Source organism: Dermacentor albipictus, chromosome 8 (assembly GCF_038994185.2).
Source record: "Dermacentor albipictus isolate Rhodes 1998 colony chromosome 8, USDA_Dalb.pri_finalv2, whole genome shotgun sequence".
NCBI classification, from domain to species: Eukaryota; Metazoa; Arthropoda; class Arachnida; order Ixodida; family Ixodidae; genus Dermacentor; species Dermacentor albipictus.
The window spans coordinates 20,632,680-20,645,757 of NC_091828.1; the positions used below are offsets into that span (position 1 = coordinate 20,632,680).

General features: G+C 48.0%; 1 protein-coding gene across 1 annotated transcript in view; it reads right to left on the reverse strand.

Annotated features, from left to right (window-relative positions):
• The window catches only part of LOC139048644 (MIF4G domain-containing protein B-like), an 82,832-nt gene that overhangs the window by 58,968 nt on the left and 10,786 nt on the right, over window positions 1–13,078 (reverse strand). The window contains exon 2 of the mRNA XM_070523118.1: window positions 3,346–3,520. Within this exon, the coding sequence (XP_070379219.1) occupies window positions 3,346–3,520 (175 nt within the window). The remainder of the gene's footprint in view (window positions 1–3,345; window positions 3,521–13,078) is intronic.

Consider the following 13,078-nt stretch of genomic DNA (forward strand, 5'->3'; position numbering starts at 1 on the left):
CCAAATAATTGTTAAAGACAATGTGACCAGTAGGAAATTTAATGGTATGATATAAAACGCAATCATCTGCAAAAAGGCGTATTTCAACTGAGGTGTGTACGGGGAGATCATTAATACGAAGCAGGAGTGAAAGAGGTACCAGTACTGAGCCTTGGGGAACCCCCTGATGAAACAGGCATCAAGGGTGAGTTAGTAAAGTTGAAACATACATATTGCGAACGCTGGGAAAGAAAGTCAGATATTCAGCCCACCAAAGATGCATATTTTTTAAGTATAGCGAACAGCTTTTGCATAAGTTTAGGGTGTGACACAGTGTCGAAGGCCTTTGAAAAATCTATAAAATAGTATCAATTTGGTCACCTATGTCTAACGAGCAGCTTACGTCATGAACGAATTCTGTCAGTTGAGTTGTAGTGCTAAGGCCGCGTCTAAAACCATGCTGGAAAGTGCATAAAATTTTGTTAGTTTCAAGACATTCCAGAATATATTTAATGATAACGTGTTCGAGTAATTTAGATGAGTGTGCTGTTAGGGAGAGTGGCCTATCGTTGGATAACTGAACGTTACCCCACTTCAATAAGCGCAGAATTGAAGCAAGTTTCCATGAGGTAGGAAGGGTGGCGGTTAAGAGAGATTTTTCAAAGATAATTATTAGATATCTGCTGCACCAAAGAGAGTATCGAACGAGAAAAACAGTCGGGATACCGTCAGTACCACGCGACTTACTGGTGTCTAAGTTTAGGATTAAGTAATGTACACCCTCAGGAGTCAGTGATATATCGTCGATTCGAGTGTATGGTTCGGAATCAAAAACAGGCGTTAAAGAGTTACCAGTCGTAAAGATAGAGTGGAAGTAGGTGTTAAAAGAAGGAGCTATTGTCTGTGAATCAGAAACTGCAACATCGTTAATTTATAACGTGTCCGAGGATGACCCAGGTGGTAGGATAGCTTTCCAATATTTTCGGGGATTAGCCATCATTAATTTAGGCAAGGTTACCTTGTAAGGAAATTCTTTTGCAGCAACCATTTTAGAACAGAGTTCCTTTATGCGCTATGGAATTGCATGTGTTTTGTTGAGTCGCCAGAGCTTTTCGATCGACGTAATCTGGCCACACGACGTGATAAATGCAAACGGTCCCAAGTCATCCAATGAATTTCAGTGTTTGCTTTCTTTGTTTTTAAAGGAATAAAAAGGTTGATACACTTAATGACAAGATTTTCGAAGAAACCTGTCGAGGTATTAGTATCGCTAGTGATTATTACTTAGTTCAAACTCATGAAAAGAATCACTTGGGGCATCTGTTATTGCCAAATTATCGGTGCGGTTAAAGTCAGGAAATGTGCCGCAGATATAGCGAGATTTAGGTACGATGCCTGGAACTGAAATTAACACAGCATTATGGTCAGATATTCCATCAATAACATCGCATTCATAACGGGACTTAAAAAGAGATGTAGTAACAAGGACAAGATCAAGGACTGAAGTTTGTTGAGTGAAATCCTGAACGATCTGGTGCAGGCCACAGGACAAATGAAATGTGCACCAAGTCCCACCCGATAGCTACTTCGTGTCCGCTTGCTTTCATGGAAGACCAATGAACACCGGGACCATTAAAATCGCCCATGCAGATAACGTTGGACGAATAATTATGACTATCCAAAAATTCACATAGATTGTGTAAATGCTCAATATTAGAACCGGGTGGACGGTAAGCGACACCTGTAATCAAAGACATATATTCAAGTTGAGCTTTACACCACAAAGACTCAGTATCAGGTGGGGCGAGTACGGAAAAGTGAAAGTGAGATTGAAGAAATAAAGCGAATCCGCCTCCTTTCCCGAATTTTCTGTCACGCCGAACCATTTAGAGTGAAAAAGTTACTGAAGCCTGGAGGATTTTTCGTTTTTTTTCAAACGTAGTTCCTCTATCTCACCGCAAAATAAAAGTTATGTTGTTAAACTAGTTGTTAAACTAGTATTTAATTTGAAGCTCATTTGACCACTGGGTTCATTGGGAGGGCCAAAAGCAAAAAGCTGCTGTGCTAGCTGCTTTCACGTAGGCAGTTATCAGCAAGATTTCCACAAAGAATATAAAAACATGACGATCAATAGTGTATTGGAATACCATCAATAACGTCATAACATCATAACATAAATAGCGTAGTAGGAATACAGCAGTAATATCCTGTAACAAGAAAACAATAGAACCCAGAAAAAAAATTACGTCTTCATGCCACAGTAGACATTCGTGCACCCTTCAGGCTGCCCTTGTGTCTGAGCTAGCCTCAGGCTATGAAAGCAGCCCCGGAGCGCGGACCTCTAGCTGAAAGGACCAGGAAGTTCACGGCCACGACAAGCCTTGCAATGGCAGCGAATAATAACTTGCAATAATAGCACGTGCAATTCTTTAACGTGCACCTCAAGCACGGTGCGCGAGCGTTCTTGCATTTCCTCCCCAACTAAAATGTAGCTCGGCAGCGAGTCGAACCTGCGACCTCGTGTTCCGCAGCGCTACGCCGTTAGCCACTTGGCCCACTGCGGCGAGCCCTACAACGTCTGTCCTGCCTGAAAATGTCATTGTGGTAGAACCGAATATCAGGAGCAAATTATAGCACTAAAACAGCTTTGGATTCGATTGCAGTAATTCATAAGTGGTAATGACATCCCTACTAGATAAAGTGTTAAATTGTACATGGCTTCAGAAAAATAGTGAAACTTGAAAAAAAAATTGAAATGTTGCAATGCCATCAGCTTAAGAATAGGTTTCATTCTCGGGGGTCACAGAGATGATCATTTTTATATACCCTATAGGAGCGCTAACATGGCTGCCTCGAGGAACGCCAGCAGTTACGCGTTGAATAAAGGATTCGTGATCACTCACGCATACGTGCGAAACCGAGGGAAAGCGTTAGGACAACGCGTGTTATATTGCATTCTAGGGACACTGGTCGACCAAAGTCTTCCTTCACATATATTCTTTGCAACTTCCTGCAGCGTTGACTCAATGGCTATGGCTTAGATATCAGCACTTCAGTATCTAGCTGCGGAACCCAATGTCTTGCGTTAGGCTCCTGACTCCGAAAGCCCTAATCGTATCCAGGCGAATGCAAGAAAGGCTCCGCTGCCTTTCATGCGGAATAAATAACGTGCAAAGCGAACCATCTGGGCTGCGGCATCAATGCAGCTGATAACTCTTTGTGCATAATTATTCTCTAAGAAACTGGGCCTGCAGCTTTGCAGGTTGGCTATTTCACACCACATCGCGCACACACCTGCTGCCATCTCATTTTAATCTGTTCGGACAAAACGTGCCACGTCACGGCCTGCAACCGCGGAAGGCGTACCTGTCAAAGCTTTCCCGATGATGCTAAGTCTATCACTGGGCGTTGACACAGGATCCCTTTTTTCTTGACTGGAGCGAGAGTTAGGTTGCTCTGCACCCATGACTTCATTTACTGCTTGCTGTCGTTGCTGCATAATCGCAGTCTCAGCCGGCACACTCGAAGGCAACGATGAACGCTGCATGAAAAAAGGCGCAAGGTTAGGCGAGATTCGGGGCTTCGCTAGAACATCGTCATTTGTGTGACAGAGAATTATCCGCAAATCGCATCATCGGGTTCGTTTCCACCATGCAACGGCGACTCGTCTGCATTCTACGTGTACTGCAACGAAAGGCGTGCCAAACAGTGACATTGCGTCGAAAACAGTCCTTTGTTCAGGCCGAATGAACTAATTGGGCCTGAATGGAGGACATAAAGTCAGACTTTATGAAAATACTGTGTGATAAAAATTTTATACCCCTATATGGCACGCAATCTTTGCAGTACGCGTGCTCCAGACAATTTTGAACAAGGCGGTCAGCCGGTTGGAAAATAGCGTCAGCCTCTACTGCAATACATCTTGACATACATGTCCACAATGGTCTACTACGTGCGAAAATGCGGCAGCAGCGCTTAATGGATAAATATCTTCATTCTGCGCACTGAAGGCATGGATTTCCGTCTGCTACAAAGTATAATAAAGCGCCGTTAATCGAGAGAGAATCTTGGTTTGAGCTAGTTGTTATGTCATACGTCAGGGAATAAGCGGCGCAATGCGCACCAATGACAGGGGGTAGCGCGATTTTGTAAACTTATTGCATTGAGACATCTACAGCTGGCAGAATTGATACATATATTGAGCGCGCTTTGAGCTCACCTCATCGGTTTCATCGGTATACGATCATCATCAGCCCAGACCATCATGGCTGGTGCTATCTGCGGCCTCGCCTAATACAGGCGTTGGGTCTGGTTCCGTCTTTTTAAATAGTGAAGCACCATATATATATATATATATATATATATATATATATATATGGATTTGTAATATTTCGGCTTGACTTTTTATATACTGACATTTGCTAGATGTAAAAGAATTAGAACTCTAAATGAAGAACCTGTTTCCCCAAGTTCGTAGAATTAACATTTCTCGCTTAAATACAACATTTCATCGAATGAGTGAAGCAGTTGCATAATGAGAGTATTTCTGCGTAGCCTTATCCTAGGGCGAGCCCCTTCAGGAATATTCCTTCATTTTTTTTTTCATTTATACTTTTACCCCAAATCGCGCTGAATAAACGAAGCTGTCTTGCGTTTGTGCCTTCGTCCAACGTCCATAAGGAATGAGATGTAAGGTACCCAGTAGGAATTGTTCACCTGGACTTCAGGAGTTTCTTCTAAATATATCGACGATGTACAGCCATTGCACACAGTTTGGAACTAAGGTCTAAGGTCGCACATGACAAGATGTGTGGCCAAGAGCTGCGGCAGAGCTTCGGTATAGCACGTGTGATGCTCCGATGCTCATTCCCGCTTGCAGCCCAAGCCACCTCAAAAATTTCGGCAGAACCAATTTCACGATGACTGACGCCGTTAACGCGATTTTGTCTTGGGCAATGTAACAACGCACCGCATTGCACAGTACAAGCTTATTCGGGACATGCAGCTGTCATTCCAAGATTTCCATTGCTTCGGATACGTGCGACATACGCTGTCTGCCGGATTGCCTCACTTTGCTACGCCGCTCGCTCGAGCGGGTCGGCCACGACCGCGAGGGCATGACGACGCGCACTGACGACGACAGAATAAGGAAAGACGTCGATGGAATGAGGAAGACGGTATGACGATGACGGCATCACGACCGTGGGATGACGATTCTGAAATAATCGTCATGCTATAACGCCGACAGCGTGACGGTGACCGTATGAGAGGACAACGGGACGATGACAAGCATATGACGCCGATGGTACGACGACTGTTCGATGGCGATAGCGTGGCGATGTTATGACGAGAATCTCATGACAAAGCTGGAACGATGACCACGGAACGAACACGACGACACCCTGACGAAAGTACGACAACGAATCCCCGAAGAAATGACGACAATGCCTCAACCATATCGTGACAACGACATAAATATATTTATTAAAAAGTATTTTTTACTAATTGTAACAACGTTTCATTATTTCGCAATATTGGCGGTGCCTCGAGGACACCAAAGCGGCAACGGGGGCCCCAAAGCTAGAACCCGGACTGGTCCGTGGGTAGCCAATTTTTTATCCGAAAACCTCTTTGCACGCTTCGGCCTCCGCGGCCCCAATCCACGGCTTCCAGCTTTGATCCCCCCGCTACCCCTTGGGTGCCCTGGAGATCATGCGCCGCCTGCTTTACTATACATTTGCTGGTTGCATATGTGCCCTCCTGGAGCAGTACTTGTGAAAAATCCAATCTATCGTCGCGACGAAAAAAGTGAGCCGCGACTTATACAACGCGAGTCAGAATCTTGCCTCTTGAGACACAGTGATCAAAAAATGGGGCGCCCGTGCCCACTGCCTCACCGCGCGGGCAGCCAGCGGCAGAGCGTAAAGAAACTCGACTGCACTCCGCAATGCAGGCATGTTTAGGGGACAAGCGCATACAACACGCGCTAAGAAACCTCCTCCGTAGTGCCTAGGCAGAGTCTTATATTAAAGGAGCAAAATCCCCTAGATTTTCTCTCTCGCGCCCGCTCTGAGTCGCGCCTGAGCACAAACGACTGGCCATCCCTCAAATGAACGTGTCGTGGCATACTGTACTCGCGAACAACTTTCTGTGTGAAGGGAAAGCTACGGGCGCGTGGCTGCTGCACATTGTTACCGCGCCAAGTAGTTCTGCAGCGTTTGACAGTACATTTGGTTGCTGAAAACAGAAGCTGTACCGACGCAGCTTCCACGTGCGCCGGTTTCACGTTTCCCCAGACGCGGAAGGGAAAAGCGTCAACATAATTCAGCTTTTATAGTCAGTGGTGTCTTCTGCGTTATTTAACTGTTGCTAATAAGGTGTTTACATTTTCTCTTCCCCAGCCTAAACTAGCGTGGAATAAAACACGCGACTCTTTTCAAAAGCGCCCTCACTTTTATGCGCTTTGCCTCCGTAGCTTTCCATTCGTAGGCACAGAATGCTGTCCGCGAGTATAATTAACAAGCATGATGTCACCCGAGCACAAACCAACATGAACATGTCTCACTGGATGACCGCAGAAACTCGCTGTCAAAATGCTGCAGCGAGGCAACGCGACAGCATTTTTTGACCTACGTGCAGCCGCTCGCATCAACGCGTTGAAAAATTGGAGGACGCTTAAGCTTCGCCTTCAAGAGTGGAACGCGACATCGTTCCCGTCGACCCGCCAAGGGGTGTAAGACAATGCGCTACGGCGCAGCGATCACTTACGAGGCGCCCCGCATCGGACACAGTGAGCGTCGAGCAACGCAGTGTTCGGCGCGGCAACGAAATGTGCGCCTGAGCAAACGGCACAAACCAAAGAACTCGGTGTCTCGGAGGAGGAAACGATCTACGCCAGCCGAACGTCGTGATCGGCACGGGCAGAGAGATAGATAGATAGTAATCTAAAGGAAGGAACGGCGCTTGAGTCTGCAACCCGTGTGGGAGAACGGCGAAGCGTCGTCAGGGGAGAGGGAGCCGGGGCATGCGACGCGCCTGGCACCGGCCCCCGCACAGCCGTGGCGCGCCACCTGTCGGGGCAGCGCCGTACATTGAAAGGAGGGGGTCTTCTGTGTCTGCCGCAAGATGGCTCTGCGTGTGCGGTAAGCGCAGAAGACATGTTGCGGAAACGTACTGCGCTACTCATGTAAATGCGACTTCCGTAAGTTACATCCTCGTAATTACCGATATACACCGCAGTATAACTTTCTACGGCACGTTTCTAAGGCAACACCGCATTCACTAGAAGCGCTTTTGTACTTCTTTCAAGCATCGAACTCGTGGCTGAGTGGTAGCGTATCCGTCTCACACTCCGGAGACCCTGGTTCGATTCCCACCCAGCCCATCTTCGAAGTTGCTTTTTATTTATGAAGTGCCTGCAGTGATTTATCGCTCATGGTCAACGCCGCAAACGCCGACACCAACGCCGACGACACCGGCTTTTCTGCGACACGAACTCCTTAACGCTATCGCGTTAAAACGTAGCGTAGCGCGATCTCTGTGCCCTTCGCCTTTCAAGTTACAGCCGCCCTGAGGAGAACGCGCCCACCCTCCCTGCCCTCTCCCGGCGCCCGACGGAAAGCGGCGCTTCCTTTTCGCTTTCCGCCGTTGCGTGCGCGACAGCGATCACCGGCTCACGTTCGCACGCTTTCACTCGCACATATACAGTAACACTACGCACATTGTTGGATCTGGAGGACAATCTCAATTGCTGTCCCCCAGATACTGGACCTTACCGTTGGGTGCGGGTGTTGGCCGAGGTTGAGGAGGACTTTGAGATGAAAACTGGAGGTTTATTTACGTTATTTACAGTGCAAGTACAAAGAAATTAACAGTCATAAAGTCATTACAGGCCGGCAGCAACTCGGACGCTGCGGCCCATGGCAAGAAGCTCGAAAGAGATGAATAAAGGAATGCTCTCTTGCTGCTCCCGGTCTCTGGCTTTTAACCCATTCGGTGTCTCGAAGGCGCGTCACGTTCGGCCAATCGGCGAGCGCGCTCAGGTGGCGTCATTTTCGGCCAATGGTAGGCGCCCGTGCGATTGTGTCACACCTGGCGCAGAGGGTCGCTCCTTGGGCCCCAATTGTCCGAGGGCTTGCTTCTCTAGTGGTATTGCATTCCTGGCTTGCAACTGCCTTCACAAAGGCGGATGAGGGGATTGCTGCCAGGGCTTCACGGTGCATTACAGCCGTCTTGCCTTGGTACCCACGTTACCTGGAACCGTGCCAGGCTCCCGCTACACTTTCGGGAAGAGTCAAGCAGTGAATAGCTCCACCTGAGGCGCACGAGGTGGGGTACACCAACTTGTTTGGACGTGCGGTGCCTCGGGAACGTGGTAGATGTGCTTCTGCGCTCCCTAATTAGCTGTGACGCGATTCGATGTGGTCTGGTGAACTCGAAGTAGGCTCAGGAAAAGGTGCCGTATCCAACAACATATAGCGCACGGCACGCGGTGACGATTTTGTCACCCGCGTACTATATCCGGAACTTCACTGCGACGCCGGCAGTATAAATGCGCCTGGAGTGTATATTTAATTGTTATTGCAATAAAAAAGCGAGCGATAAGGTTCCGCATCGTAAAAGTGCTGTTTCTTGGTCGAGTTGGAGTTGCGAATTGGTATAGGCTGCGCTTTCGACTGCACCTTACTGTGTCCTAGTCTTCGAAAGTGAAATCCATACCAGTCTGAATCGTAACGCCGCCATTTTATCACGACAACTTTGGACACAAAGGAGATGAATGTGGAGCAGCTGAGTAAGGGACGCTTCCTCACAGAACTAAGCAGGCAGGTGACAAAGTAAGGCTTCACCGTGATGCACTTGAGGTGTCGATGGCCACAATCCAACTGCGTTTCAGGCGTTGCTCGAAGAAAAACACACACGCGCATAAGAAAGCGATAAACATGTAGTCCAGGAAATGCAACATTACCTTTGAGAACACATGCTTTGTTGCGCATCTTTTGTTTCTAAATTATGCCGTTGATACACATTCGGGCAACAGCCATTGTAGAAGTTATAGGGTAACAGTGGACGATTGCCGTCTATTTATTTATTTATTTATTTATTTATTTATTTATTTCAACGCCTTCAATGTCATGTGGGGCGCTAGACAGAGGACTAGGAGTCGGTACAAAACGTAATGATCGCGGTTTTCAGTGATAATGTTGCAGGCAAAGGAGGCGGGAAGGCGTTTCCACGTGGACGCTGTCTTTGGCATGAACGAGTTAGCGTGCAGGTTTCTACGCCAAATTGGGACGTTGACTTTGAAATTGTCGTCAGTATGGGCTGCAAGAGTTGAGGAGGACTTTGAGACGAAAAACTGGAGGTTTATTTACACTATGTACAGTGGGAGTACAAAGAAATTAACAGTCATAAAGTCATTACGGGCCGGCAGCAACTCGGACGCTGCGGCCCGTGGCAAGAAGCTCGAAAGAGATGAATGAAGGAATGCTCTAGGAATGCTCTCTTGCTGCTTCCGGTCTGTGTCTTTTAAGCGCTTGAGTGTCTCGAAGTCACGTCACGTTCGGCCAATCGGCGAGCCCGCTCAGGTGACGCCATTTTCAGCCAGTGGGAGGCGCCCGTGCGATTGTGTTACACCCGGCGGAGAGGGTCGCTCTTTGGTCCCCAATTGTCCGAGTGCTTACTTCTCTCTGCGGTCTTGCCATCCCGGTCTGCAACTACCGTGGCAAAGGCGGACGTGGGGGGGGGGGGGTTGCTGCCAGGGCTTCACGTTGCATTACACCCGTCTTGCCTCTTGGACCAACGTTACCTGGAACAGTGCCAGGCTCTCGCTTCACTTTCGGGAAGAGTCACTCAGTGAATAGCTCCAGATGCGGCGTACGAGGTGGGGGCCGCCAACTTGCTTGCACGTGCCGCGCCTCGGGAATGTGGTATGCGTGCTTCTGCGCTCCTTAATTAGCTGGGGCGCGATTCGATTTAGTCTGGTGAATTCGAAGGAGGCTCAGGAAAAGGTCCCGTATCTAACAGCTCCTCCTCGCCCCGGAAGTTCGGAATGGCGGGTGGAATCAATTCGCTGGCCATGAGGAACGCTGAAAGAACCTGGAAGGTACTGGTGTCGAGCCTCGTTTGACGAACTTCGGTATCCTGGGCCCTGGAGAACGTATGTCCAACAAACAAAACAACACAGCGCTGCACCACGTGTAAGCGCAGGCTCTCCACCCCTGACTCGCCAGGCTATTACTGAGTCAAAATGAACCCTGATCTTTTATTTCCCCAATTTTGACAAAGCAGTACCAACCACCTTTCCAAACCGCTATCCATTTCTCCCCGAATGCCGACAAGACCAGAGTGTTATTCTTGTAGCAAAAAAAAAGGGTCGTTGTCGTTGCAAACAAAAAAATGAAAACAGCCGAACATAACTGGCCTAACTACACGAACAGCATGTTTCCAACCTATCACAGTGGCGTACTTATCGCACGTATTGGGGCCACTGAACAGTCCGGTCAACTCTACAAGTACATAATAACAAGCGCGCTAGCTTTGTGGTCCCTATTCCGAATACGTGCTTGCATCGCACGCAAACGTTTCATCCCGCTTACTCACGTGTCTTTCTCTAGTCCAATCAGGACACGTAACTTAACCGAGCAACTACACATGCGTAACTTACGCACACCGCAGAACGCTTTAAAATGCTTCTGCTAATTAGTAGCTCTACGCGCGCTCACTTAAGAAGTCAGACTACAGCTGCCCTCAACACACAAGAGAAACCCAGTCATAAATCTGCTTCCTTCCGTCCACACAAGACACGCGCTAATGGAACTGCGAATGCTTAGTGCAAATCATGCACTTACTGAAAACTTACGCACTTAACCTTATACAATAAAAAACACATAAAAACAAGGCTAACTAAAACACAGGCGCGTTACCATAGGCCGCTAACCGATAACCTTGACACTCAGGTTACTCACACACAGAAAGAAGAAGGCCTATTTACTCAATAATGAACACCTCGCGAGTCTTAATGTTTACATAAAACGCATCTTTCCAATCTCGGAGCTTCTCGAACAAAAACACATACAAAGCTCATACTTTTACATATTGAAAAAAACTTAAATCGCGAAAATTATCCGATGCTCAAAAAATAAAACAGCATGACACGTTTTACTTCTACGGAAGCTCTCTTGGCCTCCCGTTCCAAATGTTTACGACTGAGTCATACTTTTGAGCTGTACTCGAGGTGGTCGCGGTTCGAAAGCTATTCTGGCTACCGAGGGACAACAAAAGGGCTGACTCACTATCAGCTCCTCCAAGACGTTACAGTCTCCCGCCAAATTGCGTCCTGGCGACCCCCTTTCCTCACAAACTCGAGTGACCGCGTCGCGATTCCCTACCACCTGGTCTCGACTTGCCACCTTGCGCTTATTTGTACTACACGCTGCACTCCCAAAAGAACGACGGAACGACGAGTAATTTAACTGCCCCGTGCCCTTTGTCCGCGTCCGTGCAGAACATGCATCTCGGTCTCCTTTTGACCTGTGGCTCGAACGTTTATGATCCGACAACATCATCAGTGACGACCGCACCATTCTTTTCTCCGCGCCCTGCCTTTTCGCGCCTGTCGCCGTCTTTGGCTTCGCTACATTAGCCACCGCATTCCGATCATTACGGCGCTTCTTTGCCAGGGCTTCACGGTGCATTACACCCGTCTTGCCTCTTGGACCCACGTTACCTGGAACAGTGCCAGGCTCTCGCTTTACTTTCGGGAAGGGTCAAGCAGTGAATAGCTCCAGATGCGGCGTACGAGGTGGGGGCCGCCAACTTGCTTGCACGTGCCGCGCCTCGGGAATGTGGTAAACGTGCTTCTGCGCTCCTTAATTAGCTGTGGCGCGATTCAATGTGGTTTGGGTGAACTCGAAGGAGGCTCACGAAAAGGTCCCGTATCTAACAGGGCACAAACGTAATGACCACCAGTATTCTGTGCGCTCTTAAGGTAACCATTGGAAGAACAGCTGACATAAGGAAGTATAATATGGATAGAATTGACCATTGGTATACTACACCTTGAATCATTATATGGCACATGAAGCGGAAAATCCGGCGTTGGCATGACCGAACGATGGTCCAAAAAGTCTACGAACCCTCGACCTAGTCCAACCCATGACCTTCGGTGTGAATGAAGGTGAAGTCAATCAAGGCACTGCTAATTAAGCTAGATTTAATGCACTCGAACCCACAGCCTATGGTGGGAGTGGTACCCACAATTAACATTTGGTGTTAATTAAGGTTAAGGTAATTAAGGCGCAGTTACGTAAGATATAGGGAATTAATGCACTCGAACCCATGACCTTTGGTGGGAGTCGAGCCCATGACCTTCGGTTTTAATAAAGACGCACCTAAATTAATACGACTGAAACAACATAGGAATCACGCGGTGGTCGCAATGCATTCGCATTCGTCCACGTAGAGTTAACTTGGTGCCCCTACAATTTCTTCTTACGTAAAGGTCAGAGAGGTCGAGGTGCGGTTTCATTGCAGTTACCGTAGTGGCACGAGAGTAACTACAAAGAATGAGTACGTAATTAGAAAGAAATTCAGCACAAGTACGTTGGCATGGCGTGATGGATGTTCTTTAAACAATACGACTAACCGAATAGAAGCGTGTTTGTGAGCATGTCTGTGAATAGAAGCGACTTAAATAAGTGTAAAGCGTGGCAAAAGAAGTTCTCCAAATAATACAATACTCCTTAATGAGAAATTTGAGCGCAGCTCTATGCGAGTTTTCATTTCGCGATATGTTGACTGGCGCGGACATTCTGTCAACGGAGCGAAGAGGGGCGCGACTGCCTCGCTACCGGGAGGTCGCGAGAGGCAGCGCATGGGTGACGCGTGGGCGACATTCACAGCAGCTACCGCAGATAGACATCCGCTCATGCAGCGCTCTCTCTCCGTATATAGTATCGGTGGACGCAGCAGTCGCCGAATACCATTGCTGAACGAATGACGGCGCGCTATTCAGGCGCCATCTCGTAGCGGTCATCGCCGCGGAGCCCGTCCTGCGGATCACTACGCTTTTATTCTCACGCTTTCGCCATACTCTCCTCCA